The sequence below is a fragment of the Palaemon carinicauda genome, chromosome 27 (assembly GCF_036898095.1).
Source record: "Palaemon carinicauda isolate YSFRI2023 chromosome 27, ASM3689809v2, whole genome shotgun sequence".
Classification (NCBI taxonomy): Eukaryota; Metazoa; Arthropoda; class Malacostraca; order Decapoda; family Palaemonidae; genus Palaemon; species Palaemon carinicauda.
Genome location: NC_090751.1, coordinates 46,116,829 through 46,141,091, shown reverse-complemented (window position 1 = coordinate 46,141,091; position 24,263 = coordinate 46,116,829). Strand labels below are relative to the sequence as shown.

General features: G+C 37.3%; 1 protein-coding gene across 2 annotated transcripts; it reads left to right on the top strand.

Moving 5' to 3' along the window:
- The first annotated feature begins 3,775 nt into the window (after positions 1-3,775).
- On the top strand, positions 3,776-20,081 carry LOC137620714 (uridine diphosphate glucose pyrophosphatase NUDT14-like). 2 transcript variants are annotated; one of them, XM_068351073.1, is made up of 6 exons: positions 3,776-3,899; positions 5,520-5,622; positions 6,493-6,601; positions 6,938-7,148; positions 9,549-9,625; positions 10,541-20,081. In XM_068351073.1, the coding sequence occupies exons 2-6, from the start codon at positions 5,542-5,544 to the stop codon at positions 10,693-10,695; spliced, it is 633 nt and encodes a 210-aa protein (XP_068207174.1). In that variant the 5' UTR covers positions 3,776-3,899; positions 5,520-5,541; the 3' UTR covers positions 10,696-20,081. The 2 variants fall into 2 exon arrangements, with proteins under 2 accessions (XP_068207174.1, XP_068207175.1); XM_068351074.1 differs by having other exon boundaries at positions 3,790-3,903.
- Positions 20,082-24,263: the final 4,182 nt, after the last annotated feature.

Here is a 24,263-nt window from a genome sequence, read left to right as displayed (position 1 = left end):
TTAGAAGTTTCCACTAGTCATATATGGGATTCGAAATAGTATTTGCAAAGATCTATTCAATTATTCAAGTTCCAATGTCTTCAATATTGTGCAGTTCTATAGTGGACTCAAGTTCCGATCTATGTTATTAACTACTGCCGACTTTTAGTTTATGGGGTTAAGAGGTGTTACTGAATAGCATAAAGGATCAAAATGGAGCATAGAAAGCATAAAGGAACGTAAAGGAGGACAATATTGCAAGTTTCCCCAACTTTTCCAGACAGTAGCCATATAGCTATTGTTGTTCTTGTGCCTGTAAAAAAGTCTCCGAAATAATGACCCACGAGGTTTGCGAGAGCAGCTCAACATGCACTGCTTGCCAGAACATAACGATTTTTTTTTTTCCTTTTTTGGCAAGCAAAAAGTGCCACAGTGAAGCAAAAACATTAGTAGTTTTAAAATACACCAAAATAATGATCCACAGGCTTTTGCGAGCGCAACCCTACACCTACCACTTGCCAGAACATTGCAGCGATGTAATAATTTTGCGACCGCAGCGAACCGCAGTGCAGCAAAAACCATTTAAGCTGAAGCCGAACTTGAAGCCCAATAATGTTCCTTTTTATACACTCACATTATCACCCACGCTGTAATTTGCCAATAGCCATTGTAGGTGTACTACCAATCCCTTCCTAAGGAGTATAACCTAGTAATAGACATTCTATATCCCTTTACAGTATTTACTTTATATTCCTTTACACTTTTCAGGCACACCCTCAAAATAATGGGGTTGATAAGATCCGATTGTCATTTCTAATGAACTAGCATTATACAGTATTGCACTGTACGCTAATAAAACACATAGCTAGGGACCGAAGGCATGATAACTAACCAATAAAAAACGGTAACTACAATAAACGGATTTTGAGCGAAGCGAAAAATCTATTTTTGGGTGAGGTAGCCATGTCGTAAAATTTTGAAGGATATTCGCTCCAGGAGTTAGAATTCTGGATACCTTTGGTAAATTGTCTGGGATATATCACTGTAGGTCAAATAAACCTAGGAAGCTACCTTCGAAGGAACTTCATCACGACGACATGGCCTAAGCCCAAAAATGCCAAGTGAAGGTACTAAGGGATGGAGGAGCAGTCACAGGTAATGTCAAAAAAGCACCTATGAAGGTATTAAGACTACCATACCCCATCCTAAAGTAAGAACTCCTACTATTTCAATCGCTAATAAACCCAAAATTAACTTACGGTGACCTCACAAGAGTTATTAGCCGAGCCAGAGCGAAAACGTGTTAACCAACTACGAAAAGATCCTCAACTCTAAATGTTTACATCAGATGGTGGCCCAAGTAAATCTCCTAACTTCCAATTATAAAACCTAAAAATCAAAATTTCAAACGAAATTGAAATTATTACATACCAGTGCTTCCAAACAACATCAAAGACATCTTCCAAGGGCGTATAACAAAGGGTTAAATTCGCCAAATACTGCATAATGCCTAAAATGATTAACAGCTTACCGGTAACAGACAGAATTCAAGGATCACAAAATGGAAAAGCTGTGACGTAGATATGACGTAAGAGACTTACGTCATATTACGTCATTTACGATTTCATGTACTGCATATAATTTTGTACCTATAGCCAAAATAATTAATTTATAGATAGTTAAAACTCATGTAGTAGTTTTTTAGACCTTTCTTCTATTTGTTGTTCAAACAATTTCAAATCAAGCAGTTATTTTTTATTCATGAAAAGGAGAAGCGAATGAATAATCTATCATAATTGTAAAAGTAAGCATTTGGTTAAGTATCGTTGGTCATTGCAAATTAATAATTATTAAAAGAGAATACCTTGGTTCCCTTCATCTAAGGCTAGGAACAAGGGAAGGAGAAAATATATATATATATATATATATATATATATATATATATATATATATATATATATATATATATATATATATATGTCAAACTAGAGGAACAGAGAGCAGGATTTGGGACAACTGGGACTTATCAAGGATGCAGATGAATATATATTGCATAGGGAGGAAGACATTAAGAGGAAATTGAGAGTATATTTTGAATAATTGTTGAATAATGAAGATGAGTGGGCATTGATTAAAATAAAAAAAAAATGATAAAACACCAGGTTCATCATAGTTTCAAATTGAAATGGTCAAAATACTATGTTTGTAAACTTTGCTAACTTACTAGCTTTACTTATTCTACGAAGAGACCCAATTATTATCTCACCATCAACAGTTACATCCACTCTAAATTATAAGCTTTCATTCTTACAACATCCATTATTATCAACTGTTTAATCCATTTACAAGCATAAACAATCTCTCTCTCTCTCTCTCTCTCTCTCTCTCTCTCTCTCTCTCTCTCTCTCTCTCTCTCTCTCTCTCTCTCTCTCTCTCTCTCTCTCTCTCAATAGTATCTGTAGTTTCTTTTTATATTCTCCGATAAAAAAATGTGGTATTTTACTTTGAGTTCCCACATCCTTCCATTTACAATTATATTAAATAACCATGGGCATAAAACACATACTGGTTTCTGACCAACTTTAACAACAAACAAGTACAAATACCATAGAAATGCTAACACATGGGTTACTTTTATCATGAAAACCTTTGAGCAATAAGTAAAAAAAAAAATCCTAAATTGCTACACATCTCTCATGGTTTCTGAATTTATTTCCAACTACAATCACACAATTTAAAATTGGAGATCCTAAACTGATTGTCATATATTTATAATTTTTCTATTTTTAATTTCAATGTGATTACACACACACACACACACAGATTACCCGGACCTTATTTCCTTACGGGGGCAAATACAGTCAGTCATAGTCCTCAAAATTGATTAGAAATCACACTATTACTTTCTTCGTAATTTCAGGGAAATACGAAAAAATAAACTTCTGTTACATTTACAACAATTGACTGTTAAAATTGTTTGCAATTGTTGTAATGTTGATTATGGTTAACTGGAATACTGAATTTGCAAACACCAGCTCTCATTCCGAAATTTACTCATAAAAATAATAGCTCTAAGGTCGTATATATCTATTGATCCTGTCCGGGGTGTTTTTGGAAAAAATCTGATTTCTTCTTAATTCTATATCTTTGATTTGATTTTACCCTTTTTCATATTTTTTTCTATTATTTTCTTGCTTTCATCGTGGACCGTGTGGTTTTCTTTCGACCTTGCATAAAACATTAGCACGAAACGTAACCTTAAGGGTAATGAAATGAGTAGATATTAAACCATTACTTTCATACAACATATAAAATTATACTTAATTAAAAAAAAAAAAATTTTACGATAAACGAATGAACTATAATATTAAAACCTGACAAAATGTTGTACTAAACGCAACTGTTTATCAAATCAGCTCGGTAGTAATTGCCTCACAGACGTACTTCACCCAAACGTAATTATTACTTTTATAAAGTTGATGAAACTAGAAACTAATAAATTATTAATTTTATACTGCAAAAAAATATACCCAATCTCAAAATTAGTATTAAGCAAAAGAGTATGGAGCTAAAATAATGAAACGTAATCATAATTTTATACTAAACGCAACTGTTTATCAAACAATAACACGTCTCCGTTACCATGAATCTGGAATATAATAAATAAACAATTTTATGCATTAAATACAATTATATTTAATCTCAAAATTAGCAATAAGCAAAAAAGTATGGAGCTAAAAATAATATTACCTAATCAAATTGTTGTACTAAACGCAACTGTTTATCAAATCAGCTGATTCAATCTTCTTCTTCCGGTGCCGCGTTCCCGTTGTCATGGTAACGGAGACGTGTTATTATTCATTACGGTGAATCCGATTACACATTTTCTCTTGTATCACAAGAACCAAGCTACCTCTGACGTAAGTGAGTTATGAATTTGTTATTCATAACCCTTTATGATGAATTATACCGATAGTTTTTATAAGGGGTTCATAGAGGTAACTCACTCAGACTCAAGGTATAGTTTAAGCCTAACCTAACGTAGGTGGGCTTAAGGGTTGCTATACTTACTCTACTTTAGCCCATATACTGCTTTTGGAGGGTAAATCTAGTTCGTTGGGACAGGCATAAACTTTCTTTTTATTTCTCAAATCGATTTTGTTTGAGTAGATATTGTTTATCTGGTTTAAAATACTGAACCAAAATATCTAAAAGAATGCCTGAACAAACTAGAACTAGAAACTAATGTTAACATAAGACACATGAGTGACAAACATAGGCTATCTGAACCAAGAACAAATAGTAAATTTGGTGAAAGGGCTTTTAGCTACTGTGCGCCTAGACATTATAATAAACTGCCAACTGAAATGAAGGACCTAAAGGTAGCAATTGAATTTAAGAAGAAACTAAATACATTACTTTTCACAAGATCATATGATTTGGAAGATGCTACAATCAGAGAATTATATAAGTTATAATGAAAATGTCTCTTTAGATGATTAAAATGGACCCGCCCGAGAAGTAGTTCACTCGACTGGAGGGTTGGATTTAAACCCAAAACAAGTAACAAGTAAATACGATATGAAGTTAATCGTACGATTTGAGAAATATGAGTTAAAGTTACCTTGGAGTGAAGCTGTTTCGGACGCCAATACGGGGTTGAGACTTTGTTTTAGGGTAAGCTAAGGATATGGTAGCCCAAGGGGGTCGCACGGGGCCCTAGGCCTACCACGGTAGGTAAGGATAATGCTTGTAGGTTAGGCTATGTGGGGAACCTTAGGTTAGATGGTAGTGTTTCCCTTTAAAAGTGTGGTTTTACAGTCAAAACTGTTGCAGAGCATGTTGTCATACACTATACACTATTTATAAATGTTAGTTGTTTTTCATTTTTACCCTCGGTGAAATGTAAAAACAAAACTAAGCTCAGTCCACATACTGTAATAACAATGTCGTAGATCCAGTTGTGTACAAAAACCTATTGACAAAATTAGAAACAAGTATGAGAGGAATTGGCTGGTAATCATTGAAATTTTATCCCTTTTAACAGATTATTTTTAACCTAATATCTTGCTTTAATTCTGAGATGACAATCGAACATATTTGATGTTTATTTCCTCTCTAGCAGGTTCACATATTTTTATGAATATTAATGAGCTTTATGTCCTGCTGAGGTTGACTGCCTAAATTACTAACAGCTATGTGTGACATGGCATCAAGCTAAATATTATGCTTACAATTGTTCATTCAAGAGTTTTAAGTACAGTAGCTTACAGTATAGTATATGGTGTGTCTGTGGGTATCTTAAGTTGTGTAGTATACATTTTCTTATTCAATTCTGTATGAAATTTTACAATACTTTCCTTTCCTGTCCTTGTTTCTTTTTGTTTTAAAATTATAGAAATGTATGAACTGGGAATTTTGCGTAAAACATGTGTCCTCTACATTTATAACTATTAATGACAGCTATTCCTCAATCTTATAGTACTTTACTACCTGTTTTATTTAATAAGGCATAATTATATTTTTTCAATCTTTTCCAGAAAAAAAGATTCAAGAGCAGTCATGGATAAGATTGAAGATGTATCTGTAGAACCTCTTACGGAGTCAAAATTTGTTGTTCCATACCGAATGCATTATAAACAGGTTTGGAATAAGTGTTCACTGTATCTTATGTTCTATACAGGTTTAAATAGTTTCTTTTGATTGGTGACTAAAGATATATGAAAAAATCTGTGTTATATATACCAAGGAAATATTCAGACCTAAATATACAATTCTTGCAATTTGCTGACCAAAACTCTTAGAATATAATATTGTTTTTTAAAATACACACTGACCATGGCACATCCTAGACTTATGAACATCACATTTTCAAGAAGTATGCATACAAAAATTATAAATTTGACTTTGCATATAGAATATTTAAGTTTTTGCTGAAGGAAATAATACTCTTTATTGTTTATTTCAAATTGAATAAAACAAAAAATTAAAATTTTTATACAAAGACAACTTAAAAAACGTAATCCAAAATGTGTATATTATAGTTTTTGCAGTTCTTTGACTTATATAGTTTTTGCAGTTCTTTGACTTGTATAGTTTTTGCAGTTCTTTGACTTGTATAGTTTTTGCAGTTCTTTGACTTATCCCTAGATTCACTAACTCTGGGATTTCTTTGGTCATTACTTCTTACACAAGCTTTGATGATTGGGGTGAAATTACTTGACTGATGTCTCCATAAATGATGGCAAGTGTTTTATTTGCTGATAGCATCTGACATTTATTGCTGGTTTTCCATTAACTTACAGATCAAACCCAAGTTTATCATATACTGAACACAGTACTGTACCTCATTCATTTCTTTTTACTATGCAGTACTGTATGCTCATTCCAATTTGTATTCTGATTGTGTTTTTGTATTAAGGATAATTCATTGTGTCACTTTCATATGTACAATACTGTATTAATAATACGTATAACGTCCAATTACACTAGTTAATCTTATGTTCTTTCCAGGATGGTAAAAAGAAGATATGGGACCTGGTGACACAACATGAAAGTGTTTCAATAATCATCTATAATACTGATAAGAAAGCGCTTGTGTTCGTGCGACAATTTCGCCCTGGTATAGTAGTGTAGTTTACTATTCTGTTATTATTTATAATTTACTAACTTGTATTTTTGATAAAATTTTTCAAAGGAATTTCTCATTTATAATTTTTGTGTTGAATTTATTATTTACTTTTTTATTAGGTGTTTTAATTCTACATTGATATATTTTCCCAGAGTATTTTTACCAATGTCTAATTCATGCTTAAGTAATGTTATCTTATTTAAAATTATCATGGTCTATTCTGTGGTTCCTTGCTGTAATATGTAAAAATTTTAGGGTAATTACATAACAGCTGACCATCTCTATTAACAGTTATGAAAATGTTAAACAATGCATTTTTATTTGCAGCTGTGTACTACAGTATAGTTAGGCAAAAGGAGCCAGACTGCAAGGTTGTCGATACCTCAAAGTTTCGCGGAGAGGATGGAATCACCCTAGAACTCTGTGCAGGAATTCACGACAAAGATCAGTCACTCGTTCAGGATGCAAAAGATGAAGTTCTGGAGGAGTGTGGTTATGATGTGCCACTGGAGAGATTTCAAAAAATCCTAACCTTCAGGTGAGAAATGAAGAATGTTTTATACTTGCTAAAGCTATTAGTTTAGAACATTGTTTTCAACAGCATGATAATTATATTGTCCATCGTAGTAATGGGGGATGTTGAAGAAGGAGAAGACTAATTGGTAAGGGACCTCTGATAGTGGTTTTAACACTCCCCAGTTACTATACCGACACCCTATAAGGGTGAGCGAGCTGGGTATATTCCTGGCATTCCATGCAACTTTTTTCTCTGGTATATTTAGCAGTATTTATACCTTAGAAATGGTGCTATAAGGAGCATTTCACTAGACGACACAGGTCCCTCGCCCAGAAATAGCAACACAATATGAGCCTAATTGTCATTCTTACTTTCAGTCCACTTGTATTGGTGCAAGGAAATAGAGTACAGTAATATTATTGTAGCACACAGTATTTCCCAACCATTTGTACACCCATATAGGTGCAAAGCAAGGCTGGCAATGCACCTGGTCACTTATGAAGCCAGACCTTATGTACAGAACAATCACTCTCTGTGCTCTAAAGCAGTGGTTCTCAAACTTTTCAATAATTTGTAGGCTCTGATCCTTAAGTATTTTGTTGATGATCTGCAATTCCATATAAAATTATTTAATTTAAATAATATTTGGTAAACAATTATTTATTCCAAAGACAATAAATCTTGATTATCAAATTTATAATAGTTCCATGGGATAGGTGCACCTGCTTGGCTTTCAATAATGCTTCTATGTTGGTATATGTTTTAGACAATGCAACTCTCATGTCATAAGTAATATCTAGTCTGTTTTGGGCTTTTGTTTTGATGGCAAGTAAAGTAGAAGATGAAGTCTCATACTCATCAGTAGTTGCAACTGGGAATCGGTACTTTTAGAACCCTCTTTACTACGTCGGGTTAGGATCAGTTCAAAAGTCACTGCAGTACAGTCTATGGAAAACATGATTTCATCATCATCGCCACAAGGATATCGATGTGACATTTGTTTCCTTCAAGTAAAGTGTTTATCTGTAGAAAAGGCCTTGCTATCTAATTCTGAATGTCATAGCGCAAGCTTCATTTTGATGGCAATCACTTTTTCATGAGCATTGAGCACAATGATTTCTTAGTATGAAAATTTTCTTCTATACATTCCCTTTTGAAAGCCATGCGTGTAAGTGCAACAGAAGTTTCAAACTCTGAATTGCATTTTCTTTGCATAACTCAGCAGGCACAGGCGATTTAACTGTGTTCACTTTAATGAAGTTCACAAAAGTTGTCAAGGTTTATATACTCTATCAACACTGTCAAAAATAATTTATTATAATTAGAAAGTGTAAATAAAGCCCAAGGTTGCCGGTTATACAACGTGTCCTAAATACCCAAGAACCACAACTAAAATTTAAAACTGAGAAACTCCTTCACGATCCCCTAGACCACCACTGACCGCAGTTTAAGAGGAACTTCAGTCTAAAGAGTAAAGCCAAAATTGCAGGCCCAAAATTTGGCAACTTTGTAAAAAGGCTCGGGAAACATCCATGTTGTTTTTTGGAGAGGTTTCACAAATGCTTTATTTTTAGTAAAGAAATAACCCATGATAAAATGGGGCTAATATTCAAGGTTCTCAGTGGACAAGGACTCTGGCCATCCACAACCCAATGCCACTGCCTTTATGAGGACCCTGACTGTCTCACCATGGATGTATGGAAGTTTTACATACATAATTGTCCTCAGTGGAGAGGCTGCAGATGTCCTACAGTTAAGACTGAATATTTGTTGGATGTCACTATGTTCTAGGTAGTCCATAACTAAAGCATTCCCCACTAGTAATGCATTAGTCAATAACATCTTGAATGTTAAAAGAGAAGTGGTTAGAAAGTCTTCGTTAACACGATCCTTTAAAACAGCAAGGGGCATAGAGAACACAAAGAAACAGTAGCCAATGACAATTTCAAAGATCTGGATTCCTCTACAGAGGAAGATGAAGTAGCAGGCAGGGCCATCACCTTGGAAACTAAAAACACTTGAAAGTTTTTCAGTAGGCTTAAGTCTGAAAAGGGCTCATCCTTGATTATGATCCCTCAACCTCAAAGGCCATAAAGACTATGAGCCTCACCTTATTTGGTGTCTATTCTCTTAAAAAGAAAGACATCTTGGGGTTACTTTTCATTAGCTACCAGGGAAAGACAAGATTATTAAACTGCTTCTGTTATTAGTTGTCAGTGGTATCTTTTCTGTATCTCGAGTATCTAGTTTGACTGTTCCAATATCTAAGTCTGTTATTCGACCAGAACAAATATTTCCTGGCCATTATTTTGGAACTAACCCATCATTACGGACTTGGTATACAAAGGAGTATAATGTATCACGATAAGCATATTGAAATTTGTGAGAATAGTACTAACATATTCCTTCTTGTGTTAACAGATCTGGCGTTGGAGTTACAGGAGACCTTCAGACAATGTTCTACGTTGAAGTCACCAATGAGATGAAGAAATCTCAAGGTATGAGTTTATCTTTTAGTAAATTTCAAGATATGAAATTCAGTTAATGAACTGACAACTTGTTATAATGCCTAAATTGTATCCAAAATTGTGTGTTTTTGTAGTGCTGTACCACACTACTGTAGCTTAATTTACGTTGCATTAAATTTTACTATACTTTATAACATTCTTTTACCTAAGGAAATGTTGGGCTCTGATAGGAGCACAGTCTTTAATAGGAAATTTTGTATTTTGTATACTTTAACTATTACTGCAATTGGGTCCTCTGTTCCTTCCCTGAATGAGCGTTCAGTAGATACATCTATTCAATAACAAAGCTTATTTGTTTTAGTAGGTGAAAGATTTTGGAGTTTTATATTAAAGGATATCTTTTGATTGAGTAGGGTACCACTACCACCCATTTCTTTTTTTGCGTATACGGCAGTCCATTTCAATTTGTTATTACAGTACTACTACAAAGAACTGTAGTTTCCTTAGACCACGAAATCATATATTTTGCTCCCAGATCTGGTTGCAGGATCTATTTTTAAATGAGGAAGTGAAAACGGAACAAGATAAAATTGACGTTGGTCAGTTGGATGGGAAAAAGCCAAAAGGACAAAGAACCTCTTGTACTACTTATAACATAATGCACAAAGCAAACTGTAGTGACATGCAAACAATGATTTGTGTGAACAGAGCAAAGTAAAATATGTTAAAAACTTAATTTTAGCAATTTTATGATTCTGGTTTATATTATGACTTCTACAATACACAGTAAGAGATCTTTCAGTAATAGAACAGTAAACTACTTGAGATGAAGTACTGTATTCTCGTTTTAAGTTATTCTACAGTACTATTCATAGTCACTGTATGTGAAATTTTATACAATACTATAGTTTTATTTACATTCTGTAAGAATTCTTTCTTTTCTAGGTGGAGGCTTAGAAGCTGAAGGCGAATTAATCGAGGTGGTTGAAATGTCAGTTCCCGAAGTTCGAGCGCTGGTAAGTCAAGATACAGTGAATTCTCCCGGAGGGTTCCTGTTTGCAGTTATGTGGTTCTTGCAAAACAAAGCCCCAAAGGATTGATGCAAACAACCTCTTAAGGAAAACTTGAGCACCATTAAGAACTTCGGGTGCGTATCAACTAAGAATCAAAATTTTTGTGATTAGTTTAATGAACTTTCCACATATAAAAATGACAATGAAATAGAAAGCTTTGATAGAAAATGAAATTAACTCTTGGTACGTCATTTTGCATTGTAATAGTGAGATCAAATATTATGCTATTACTGTATTTATAAGATAGAAAACTCTATTTATGTTCACCAATCTCTAAGCAGCATTTATTCATACACCAAAATTGATGAGGGACTATCAGAAAATGTTTAGCTATAATTACTTTAGAGCTTAAATTTGAGTAGTTAAAGCTTTGTTTGCAGAGGGGGCAGGAGGCTTTAATACAACTACTGTATGACCTTAAAATACAGTAAGTGCTGAAATATTTCATAGGTAAATGATTAAGAGATTATTATTGTGTTTGAACTATTTCCGAGATTAGTATACTAAATTGATATGTCTATACCATATGTGAAGTATTCGTCATCCATTTTTTACATACAATATTTTGTCCCTTGTTATTACAAAGTGACTGATTCTCTCAATGCACTGACACTAGGGTAGTTTCAAAGTTAATGTTTTTTTCTTATCAGGAAGTTGTTATAAAGTTCTGTTGCAAGCGGTAAGGAAAAGAAAATGAAATTAATGTATGTTTTATCGACTGTAATGCCATAAAATTAAAAAAATATTATTACAGTGCTGTTATTAGGGATATCATTGTTGTTGTTGTGGTTGTATTGGTTATAATGCTGATAGTTTAATCCACTGAGTAAGTACTGTACTGCATTTTATTTTCTTCGTGGTGGAAATTTGTCTCTGGTTATTATTTGTAGTGACATATCCATTACCATCATTTTTATCTGGTAACTGACCATTGTATCCTACTGTTTCATAATACCGTGTAAAGTACTGTAATATTATTTACTCAAATATTATTCTTCTCGATGTTGTATGTAGTAAAGAATCTTTTATTTTGTAAGTACTGTACTCCATTCTTTCTTACTCTTGTCAATTGCCTCCATTTCCAGCTAATGACCTTTATTCTTTAGAAGGTAGCAGTCTTATTTTTATTCTTAAATTTCAATAACAAATAAGACTTTTGTTATATGACTTATGGGGATTATTGGAGCTTGCTGATAATGATTGTTGCATTATATTACAAAAAAATTATACAGGAATAGGATTCTATATTCAGTAAAGGAAAACTTAAGAGAAGTGTGAAGATGTATATGCAGAATATGTGTATATCAGGATATGAGACCGTTTAAGTGACAGCCAATCGGAGAGGAAATGGAATATTGATATTTTTCTAAATACGTTCAAAACCCCGTCTACTACAGCTCGCTTCCTTGATTCCAGAACGAAATTCGTGTTGCTTTCCTGCCCAATCTTATTACATATGGCTTTCAAAGAGATGAGCACTCGTAAAAATGTGTGTGATGCTTCTTGTATACAGTACTATACTGCCCTGTTGTTTACATAAAGACAATTGAGTTATATTCTAAGACTTTTATAATGGTTATCTAGAAGATTTACTATTAAGAACTAAATAACTGGAGAAGGGTAAAACAGAACAATCTGGGCTTCTTATTGTCGGAGATCGAAGTTGATGCGTGAAAAGTAAAAGGAAAAATACAGCGTAGCCGTAAGTGGAAGGATTTCCATAAATACCCTCTGGTTATGTCTATAGCATGTTGTGAAAGACACTGAAAGCTGTAATGCCCCCATAGGGATTTGTACCAAAATAAATTGAAGCATTTTGACATTAAATTTTACTGACTATTGCTATGAATTTATATTCCCTCATGGAAGACAGTTTAAAGAGCATCACTTTACCCTATTCTTGACTAGGCATTGATCAAACATCCAATTACCCATTCTTTATAATTCCCTTCTAAGAATAAGTACTTTATACAATATTCTTTCCGTGATATTCAACTAGTAAGCGGCAAAGAGACTTCCAGCAATATAACATTTTCCTGTTTTCCTGTATTTTATTTATGTGAACATCCTGCTTCCTCTCTGTGTACTGTAATCATATTTATGACCTATATCAAATCCTGTTTTAAACTTGCGGGTCCTTTCATTTGTATACAATGCCGGGTACAGTATTTTAATCAGGCAACTAGAAGGATTTTGTCTGAATGCTTAACACTGCCAAAACACAAATGGTACAATGTTCACTGGATGCTAAATTCAACATGGAGATGTATTCTGTGCATCTATAAAGGCTACCTAAACTATTAACCCTTAGGTTTCACCTGTTTGCTAGTTCTTGGATGCCTGTATGTTGAAACTATAGTATAAGCTTGTGCTAATTTTTTAGGGACATACTTTTACTTTACAATGATGTAACACGAAAGCCTAAAATATGAAAACAACACATTGAAGGGAGTTGAAATAGAGAAATAACAGTACAGTATATTGTAATAAAAACAATGTACGGTAGGTGAATGATTATATGTGTACAGTGTCTGTAAAACCTAGAGGGTTATAGGATAACATTGATGTAACTGTACAGTATACTATACAGTATTAGAGCTTAGATTTATTAACATTTCAAAAGGAAGATTAAAGCAGTACTTGTGCTAATGTAGCTGAATACAGTCCTTTTTGGGGTTAATGTGCTGTGTGGTCTTCAAGAGCTTTCCTGTTAAGGCTGGAACAGGGAATCCAATACAACATAAAAATTACCATAAATATCGTCTAACCTGCTCTGGGGCTAGTATATCAATGTGGAAAGTACAGAATCGGTGTGTATAAAGGAGACATACAGGTTTAGGGTGTGTTAAACCTACTACAGCACCTCCACTACTGAATATAATCTGGTAACTGATGACAAGTCATCATCGAGAACTAATGCTAATACTTGAGACAGTGTACTTGTGCACTAACATGTGTCAAGCCGCCATCTTCCATTGTGTCGCCTTGTCGTCAAGATGTTTCCCACTTAGATCTAGGACGTGGAAAGTCTTTATATACTGTTAAGAATAGGCAATAGTGATTCCTATTAAGTAACAGGAACCAAGGTATGATTTAGCTATTCGTTATTCTTAGTGATATTGGTATTGCAATTGAGGGGTTCACTTACTATTCAAGATTGCTTCCAAACTTTGTTTTGTTTGTTTGTGTGATCTACTTCGTACTATCTATGAAGACATTCACTTGCATCTTTCTTAACAGGACGGAGGTGTTTAAGTTATTGTAGCTTATCACCTATTCCATTTTTATGATATTTTACTCCCCTTTTATTTTAATCATTAGTTTTTTTTGTAAGTTTGATCCTTTTGTTATATAATTTTTGGCTAACATAGCCTGCTATATTTCAAGCTCGCCACCATATAACGACTTTCAGCTTTGGCTTTCACGTCAGATTGTGAGAGCGTACAGTACATACAGTAATTGTCATGATTTTATGTTTTTAGTCTAGCTTATGTTGCTGATTCCTTTTAAATAATGTTTATGCCAGCATAGCCTTAAGTTTTAGCATATGCTAGCCAGATATAAGAATGTTTACTCTATTGGTAAATCACTCTCCACAGCTGTTACATTGGTAGCTTTTAGTAGCTCGTTGTCAAAATACATGCCAGTCAACGGGCATTACATCTGAATAGGCTACATTTGAATGTTTTATATATGTATATAGGAATAAATTTTTTTTAGATGAATTGTCTAATCTTAGGTTCAGCAGGGATGTGGAACTATCAGAATCCTATAGCATTTATATGATAATTTTATATCTTGTGAATTTTATCAATATGAGAGATAATGAAAACTTGATATACCATATTTTTATAAGCCTGTTTTTTAAGTATTTTTACTTAGAAGGCATTGTTGGTGAATATAAAAACAGATTTGGAGCGGTAATGTGCACTCTTTTTCCCCCTCAAGGCTTGTTAGAGAAAGGTGGAGGTGCTTGCATGTAGCTAGCCCGAGACTGAATCCTCTTCCTTACCATATTTATTTGATATAGGCATTGGAGGGATATGCATGCTTTTCCTACCCATTGGCCTTTTAAGCCGTAGGCTCGACTAATACGTTATGTAGTTAGGGAAGAGAATATGGGCTAGTTAAGGCCCCCTTTCCTTACCCTTCAAATCATCGAATGGGGGACTTGATAGTTACAGGAAAGGGTTAGTCTCCCGAGTCTTTTAGTTTTTCAATAGAATTAGCCTTATCCAAGTCTCATTTTTTTCCTACTTGAAGAGGTAGCTCACATAAGATATGCTCTTACCTTTTTTTACATATCAGCTTTGTAAGCCATGAGTTTCAACTATTTTGTAGTTAGGGAAAAGAGTATATCTTAGTTATGGCCCCCTTATCATACTCTTTGATTTGTTAAAGAGGCCTTTGTGTTCTTGATATTTAGGTGAAGGGGATTAGCCTTAGCTAAGCCTCAAACCTTAATAAAGTACTGTACTAGTACAGTAAGGTCCTGGGGGTGTTAAGAGTCCTCTCCTTTGAGATACTAATAAATAAGTTTTTTAATAGTGATGGCTGGATTAATCTTGGATCAGTCCGCCGTCTCCAGAGAGAAAAATTCTACAATGAAACTTCTCTCAACCTTCCATACCCCTACTGGAGTAGGATGTACGTATTGATGAAGAAAGGTTTGGGACAAGGAGATACAAGGAAATCAGAATTAGGGACACCAATACTGATGCCGAAATACCTGGTTGGAAGTATAAATTCACGGAGCGACACAGGTTGAGCCCAGAAAATGAGATTTTTAATAGTGAATTCTATTACATACGAATGAAATCAAGACTAAATGTTGCCAAAGTGGACGTAATAATCCAGCTAACTATAAATGGTGTCGTGAGGGTGTTGCTATCATAACAACTGTTGCGCATTTTGGGGCACGGCTTAGGACCCTGTAAACTGCCCTTTCTTCTTGCAGTGAATTCATTCTGCCCAGGATAAGGACCCACAAACAGCAGGTTTGAAAGTGCCATATTTTGCCTTTTATGTGGGTGAAAGGATTTCATAAGATTGTAGGTTACACTATGTATTAACCCAGTAACTTGGAGATCTCATCTGCACAATAACATTGGATTCTGCAGTAAGGGGATTTGGTAAAGGAGTCATAGTGGACCAAGGTCCCCTTCAAGCAAAGTCAGTGATCAACTCTTCAGTTGCAGGGAGTTCAGGTCATTGCTTATTTGCATGACTGGCTAGATGGGGCTGTTACAAAAGAATTTGGCCTCTGGTACACAAACCAAGTCTTGCAAGTTCTTCAGGACCTAAGTTTCCTGATCAACTTTGCAAAATCAAGACTAGTTCCAAGGAGGATATTCCAGTGGTTAATATGCCAAAAGCCAATCTATGCCTTCCAAAAGCATCTCGACAAAGAATTCTACACAACGTCAATTTCTTTCTACGGAGTCACTTCTCTTTCAGATGGTAATTGGAGAAGGTTTTGGGCCTTATTCAGTTTGGTTCAATAGTCAATCTAGTTTTGAAAAACAGGTTAAAGGACCTCAATTAGATGTGGAGCAGAGCAACTCAGAAAGAGTTTTAAGACAACCAGGCCAAGTTATCAATTATTGCAAAAGAATTCTCTGGATGTGGACCCAAAAGCCCTATACTGTACGGTACTTGTTGGTCCCATTGATCTCTCACCACGATATCTATGATCATTCATTCAGACGCAGCCAGGTTGGGTTGGGGAGGTCATTCAGAGGAGACCTATGGGTTCAGGAAATGGTCTTCTCCATTTTCAACATTTCGCATAAATGTTTTGGAACTGATGGCAGCCTTCCTGACACCAAAGAGCCTTAATCCAAAAAAAAATGTTCATAATAAGATTTTCATAGTCAGCCATGAGGCAGTTTGTTGCCTCAGGATAGAAGTATCCTGCTTGAATATTCTAACTGCAGCTATTCTTCCTATTATGAAGTTCCTTCAGGAGAGGGGTCTTTTCCTCTCCCCTTTCATCTTTTATGTCTTCTCAATGTACTAGCGGAAGCCCTGTGTAGACAGATAACTCCGGACATACAATGGACCTTGGATCAGAACTCTTTCCAAGAGTTTCTAAAGACTGTCCTGAATCTCTATATAGACCTGTTTGCAACGAAAGAGGACCACAAGTTTCCGTACGTAGCTTTAAATGTAGATTCTTAGTCAGTGGCAAATGACTCGTTGAACCTGGACCAGAACAGATGGCCCTTGATTTATATTTCCTTTGAGTTTGGGTAGGCCCTGCTGCTTCCTCCGATGCCTTAGATGACCGCGGAGGTAGCAGCAGTAAGGGATTCAGCATTATGAAGCTTCATCTGTGGTGGATAATGTGGGAGGGTGGGCTGTGGCACCCTAGCAGTACCAGCTGAACTCTGTTGAGTCCCTTGTTAGGCTGGAGGAACGTAGAGAGTAGAGGTCCCCTTTTTTGTTTTGTTTCATTTGTTGATGTCGGCTACCCCCTAAAATTGGGGGAAGTGCCTTGGTATATGTATGTATGTGATGTGAGTTTGATTTAAAAGTCTTCAAATATTTAAGGACTTCTCAGGGGCAGCTTTGCTGGTAGCTTCATATTTGCAAAACAGGCAGTGGTAGCCACTGCTCCATCTTGTGAGGCTGAGGTTACATCCTCTTTGATCATAACAGCTGCATCAGCGAGTAGGGAGTCAAAATATCTTTGCTTCTTCCTTTCTGATCCAGAACCTTCCTGCTTGGAATTTGCAGGCTGCCAACGCAAGAGCCCGGGTCTTGCTCTTAAAGTAAGGCATTCTAAAATGAATGAATGATGCTTGAATTTCTCTTCCACATAAATAGTAGGGAATTTTCAGCTCACATGACAAATTTTATAGGATGTAAAAGGTCTTCTTCCACCAGACAATACCAGTCTCTAGAGAAGGCATGGATGGTCTATGGAGGGATAGGTCTCCATGCAAGATAATTGTGCCTTGTGGCTTCCTTTCCAGCCTACCTCTGAGATAGGAAGTTTAAGCTATTAACATTTTGTCATTTAATCTACATAGACAGAACCCCTCAAGCAGGGTCTTTACGTGGATTTAGACTCGGAAATTTTTCACAAAATTGCTCAGTCTTTTGCTTTACAATGACCATCTCCAACAACCCCTTCAGTGTTTTGGCAAAATTGCATAATTCCTCTATTTCCCTTAAAGTTACTCCAAAAAACAATTTTTCTATAGCATTAGCTTTGGGATTAAGAGTCAGTGAGCTTGCAGCATTACAGAGACACGAGTTTATCATCATCATTCCTGACCATTTCCTAATTCTGATTCTGGGTCCTCTGTTTGGCCAAAAACAAAAAGCCTCTTCAGAGAGGGAACCTCTTTATATTAGTCTTAAGAGCAAGGGTTGGTAACCTCTGTCCGTAGTCTAGCCATCAATTATACCTGCAGATATCCACAATATTGGAAGGTAGTCTATTTAAAAATACCCAGATCAACAAGTCCCTTTTAACAAGGGTTATCTGTATTCTACTGACCTTCCTTATCAGAGAAAGCTGATCGGCTCTCTATTCCTAAAAACTCCCAATGTGAGAAATTGCTTCCTCATTGGAAAGTTTTTTTAATATGCAATTTCAGGACAGCTAGAAACTTATGGGTTGGTCTGGGTACAGGGTGTTTATAAGAGACTACCTGAAATAAATCAAAGCATGTGTGTATGGTACCCGACTTATTCATGGCACCCATAAGGGGAAATTGTGTAGAAGAGGGTGCACACCAACCAGGTCCCTCAGCAGAAGCATATTGAGAGGCATCTAGCTTCTCCAAAGTTTTTTTCGTTATGAGGCGACTGTCTGACTTGTTAGTTTTTTCTCACCATTACACAGTGTTATTTAGTAGTTTGCTTGGTTGCAGTCATTTGTCCTGTATGGCACACGAGTTCTACTCAGTTATTGCAATGGTATTAGTCCTAGGAGACCACACAGTACATTGACCCACAGAAACAGAATTTGATGAAGGAAGAAATTTACTTTTAAGAGCTGCAGTGTGTGATCTCCAGGATTTGATTCTCATTCTGAGTATAGAAGATGGTGGCTTGGCGCAAATTAGTGCTCATAAAGCATAGTCCCCAGTATTAGTATTGGTTCTCGAGGACTCGTCATTGGTTACCTGATGATTTACAGCATTGGAGGTACTGTGTCAGTTTTAATAGAGCCTAAACAGTAAGTCTCCTTTATACATGCTGAGTCCTTGCTTTGCACATTGAAACACTGATCATAAAGCAAGAGAGACAATATTTCTTTGGTATTTTTATGTTGCATTGGATTCCCTGTTTTAGCCTTTCACAGGAAAGGCCTTGGAAACCACACAGCATCTGCCCAAAAATGGGTTTTTCCTTTGTCAAAACCCATTTTGTAGTTTACCCTATATACAATTGTGTATCATGCCTGATTGGTTAGCTTAATTTTATGACAAAACTAGATGAAACACATCACCAGTTTTGACTTAACGATACCCGTGTTGCTTCTCTGTTTCTTTATTGGTATTGAACAACTATCTATGATTCCTAGTGCTTTCTTTCTATGTAATTTAGTTATAGTTACAGTATATTGATTTTTTTATCACCTATCTCATAAGTGATGTATACTGATTTTTTAGGTCTTGTTTGTCCGTTCATTAAAACGAACAGGACATGCTATCGAAATGCATAGAAGATGGGTTTTACAATTTACCATACTGTACATAATTTCAGATTAGTGTTCCATTTCATATGAAGCATGATCAGTAGCTTAAATTTAAAGTATTTGATAATGTAGAAACATTACTTGAATTCATCTAAAATTTCTTCTACTGTACTGCAGCATTTTTGAAGAAATAAAATATAGTGTATTACGAGACTGTAGTGATTAACACCACAGATGTACTTTGCTTAGCAAACATTTCTTTTTCCTCTTAGGGTAAAAGAAGTTTATAAATTTCACTTTGTACATGCATTTGATCAATTTATTCTCTTATAGGAATCCTGCATTTATTTCATTTGTGTTTACAAACCATTTGTCTGCTAGAGTATTATAAACGAATTACGATCCTGTGACGACTCAAATTCAGTCGTAGACCGAGTCTGGTGCTATGGTAATGATAGAACATTTTATAAACCTTGTGTTTTTTGTAAATAAGGATTCTGAAATGCCCATAAATAAACATATGAATTCAGTTTATGTAAAAAGCTTTACTTGTCTCACACTTGAATTTGTCATGATTGCATAGTTATTGCCATAAATTTATGTCCATGCTCAAGGAATACTTTTGAAATATGTTTTGGTTATTTGTAAATGGCTGTTATCCTAAATTTATAGTACAATATTAGTTGGAAAAAATTAGCCAATATGCTTTTCAATTCCACCCTGGTGTAAGATTTTAAACAACTTTGATTCTGTGCTAAGAAATACAACTATTATCATAAATTAATTTATCTGTTATTTTCCACAAGTTATCAAGAGGTTCTTTTAGCACTTGTTGGAGAATTGGTAATGATGTTATTTTTATTAATAAAATAAATTTTTGAATATACTTACCCGATAATCATGTAGCTGTCAACTCCGTTGCCCGACAGAACTCTATGGAGGGATACGCCAGCTATCACAATACTAGAAGGGGGTGTACTTACCAGCGCCACCTGTGGCCAGGTACTCAATCATTTGTTGTTGACACCTCCTCAATTATTCCTCGGTCCACTGGTTCTCTCTGGGGAGGAAAGGGAGGGTCGATTAAATCATGATTATCGGGTAAGTATATTCAAAAATTTATTTTATTAATAAAAATAACATTTTTCAATATTAAACTTACCCGATAATCATGTAGCTGATTCACACCCAGGGAGGTGGGTGAAAACCAGTGTACATGATTAAAGGATAGCTAAGTATCCCAAAATTTCATATAACAGTTATCTCAAATAACAATGAAATAATAAGTACCTGGTAAGGAAGTCGAATAGAACCGTTACTCTGCCTTTTATTTAAAGTTCGTCTTCCTTACTGAGCGCAGCGTTCCTCTTGGAGGCTGAATCAACCCAAAGGTGCCAAAGTACAAGGGGTTGCAACCCTACTAAAGGACCTCTACCAAACCTTTAACCCAGGCGCTTCTCAAGAATGAATAGACCACCCGCCAAATCCAAGGATGCGGAAGGCTTCTTAGCCTACCGTAACAACCATAAAAACAACAATAAAAGTATTCAAGAGAAAGGTTAAAAAGGTTATGGGATTATGGGAATGTAGTGGCTGAGCCCTCACCTACTACTGCACTCGCTGCTACGAATGGTCCCAGGGTGTAGCAGTTCTCGTAAAGAGACTGGACATCTTTCAGATAAAATGATGCAAACACTGACTTGCTCCTCCAATATGTTGCATCCATAATGCTCTGCAGAGAACGGTTTTTATTAAAGGCCAACGAAGTAGCTACAGCCCTTACTTCGTGGGTCCTTACCTTCAGCAATGCAAGGTCTTCCTCCTTTAAGTGAGAATGTGCTTCTCTGATCAGAAGCCTTATATAGTACGAAAGCCCATTCTTGGACATGGGCCTCGAGGGTTTCTTGATGGCACACCATAAGGCTTCTGACTGTCCTCGAATAGGTTTAGACCTCTTCAGATAATATTTGAGAGCTCTGACAGGGCAAAGAACTCTCTCTAGTTCGTTACCTACCATGTTGGAGAGGCTAGGTATTTCGAACGATCTAGGCCAAGGACGTGAAGGAAGCTCGTTCTTTGCTAGGAATCCAAGCTGAAGAGAACATGTAGCTGATTCGGTTGTGAAACCAATGTTCTTGCTGAAGGCATGAACCTCACTGACTCTCTTAGCTGTTGCAAGGCAAACGAGAAAAGCAGTCTTGAGGGTAAGATCCTTGAAGGAAGCTGACTGGAGAGGTTCGAACCTAGATGTCATAAGGAACCTTAAGACTACGTCCAGATTCCAGCCTGGAGTGGAAAGACGACGTTCTTTAGACGTCTCAAAAGACTTGAGGATGTCTTGAAGGTCCTTGTTGGAAGACAGGTCCAAACCCCTGTGGCGGAGGACTGAGGCCAACATGCTCCTATACCCTTTAATCGTAGATGTTGAAAGGGATCTCTCATTCCTAAGATGAATAAGGAAGTCAGCTATTTGGGTCACAGAGGTATTGGTAGAGGATATTGAATTGGCTCTACACCAGCTTCGGAAGACCTCCCACTTAGACTGGTAGACTCTACGAGTGGAAATTCTTCTAGCTCTGGCAATCGCACTGGCTGCCTCCTTCGAAAAGCCTCTAGCTCTAGCGAATCTTTCGACAGTCTGAAGGCAGTCAGTCGAAGAGCGTGGAGGTTTGGATGTAACCTGTCTACGTGTGGTTGACGTAGAAGGTCCACTCTTAGAGGTAGAGTCCTGGGGAAGTCGACTAGCCATTGACGTACCTCTGTGTACCATTCTCTTGCAGGCCAAAGGGGAGCAACCAGCGTCAGCCGTGTCCCTTCGTGCGAGACGAATTTCTGCAGAACCTTTTTTATAATCTTGAACGGAGGGAATGCGTACAGGTCGAGATGGGACCAGTTCAGAAGAAAAGCATCTACATGAACCGCTGCAGGGTCTGGAACAGGGGAACAATAAAGCGGAAGTCTCTTGGTGACGGAGGTGGCAAACAGGTCTATGGTAGGTTGACCCCACAACTTCCAAAGTCTGTTGCACACACTCCTGTGGAGGGTCCATTCCGTAGGAATGACCTGATTCCTTCTGCTGAGGCGATCCGCTGTAACATTCATATCGCCCTGGATGAACCTCGTGACCAGTGTGAGGTTTAGACCTTTTGACCAAATGAGGAGGTCCCTTGCGATCTCGTAAAGGCTCCTCGAATGGGTCCCTCCTTGCTTGGAGATGTAAGCCAAGGCTGTGGTGTTGTCTGAATTCACCTCCACCACCTTGCCTAGCAGGAGGGACTTGAAGTTCAACAGGGCAAGATGGACTGCTAACAGTTCCTTGCAGTTGATGTGGAGTAAATTTTGTTCCTTGTTCCATACTCCTGAGCATTCCCGTCCGTCCAAGGTTGCACCCCAGCCCGAGTCCGATGCATCCGAGAAGAGATGAAGATGGGGGGTCTGGATGGCCAATGATAGACCCTCCTTGAGAAGAAGATTGTGCTTCCACCACCGGAGAGTGGTCTTCATCTCTTGGTTGATAGGGATAGAGACTGCTTCTAGAGTCGAGCCCTTGTCCCAATGAGCTGCAAGATGGAATTGGAGAGGGCGGAGGTGGAGTCTCCCTAGCTCGACAAACAGGGCCAGAGATGAGAGGGTCCCTGTGAGACTCATCCACTGTCTCACTGAGCAATTGCTCCTCTTCAGCATGCTCATGATGCACTGCAGGGCTTGGTTTATCCTGGGGGCCGATGGAAAAGCCCGAAAATCCCGACTCTGAATCTCCATTCCCAGGTACACAATGGATTGGGATGGAATGAGTTGAGATTTCTCTAAATTGACTAATAGACCTAGGTCTCTGATTAGATCTAAAGTCCAAGAGAGGTTCTCCAGACAACGACGACTCGTGGAGGCTCTCAACAGCCAGTCGTCTAGGTAGAGGGAAGCTCTGATGTTCGATAAGTGCAGGAATTTCGCTACATTCCTCATCAGATGAGTAAAGACCATAGGAGCTGTGCTTAGGCCAAAACACAGGGCTTGGAACTGATAGACAACCTTTCCAAAAACGAATCTCAGGAAAGGTTGGGAGTCTGGATGAATGGGAACGTGAAAGTATGCATCTTTCAAGTCCAACGAGACCATCCAGTCCTCCTGTCTGACCGCTGCTAAGACCGACTTGGTCGTCTCCATTGTGAACGTCCGCTTGGTGACATATTCGTTGAGAGAGCTGACGTCCAGCACCGGTCTCCAACCTCCTGTCTTTTTGGCCACAAGAAAGAGACGGTTGTAGAAGCCCGGGGATTGATGGTCCCGGACTATAACCACTGCCTTCTTCTGCACAAGTAGCGACACCTCCTGCTGCAATGCTAGCCTCTTGTCCTCTTCTTTGTAGTTGGGAGAGAGGTTGATGGGCGATGTGGTCAGAGGCGGTTTGAGGCAGAATGGAATCCTGTAACCGTACCTCAGCCAACTGACAGACTGTGCGTCTGCACCTCTCTTCTCCCAGGCTTGCCAGAAGATCTTGAGCCTGGCACCTACTGTTGTCTGGAGAATCTGAGAGTCAGTGCTTTCCCTTAGATGTCCTTGGTCCTTTCTTAGGCTTGCCCCTGTGAGAGACTGGACGGGAACTTCCTCGGCTGGGGGCTCTACCACGAAAGGGCGGTATGAACCTAGTGGCCGGGGTATCAGCCACTGGAGAGCGATAAGTCTTGGGGACAGAGGTGGTAACCTTAGACTTACGAGCCGATGAAGCTACAAGATCGTGCGTGTCCTTCTGTATCAGGGCAGCCGACAAGTCCTTAACTAGCTCCTCGGGAAAGAGGAACTTTGAGAGTGGAGCAAAAAGGAGCTGTGACCGCTGGCACGGTGTAATGCTGGCTGAGAGGAAGGAACACAGTTGTTCTCTTTTCTTCAGCACCCCTGATACAAATAACGACGCTAGCTCACCCGATCCATCCCTGATAGCCTT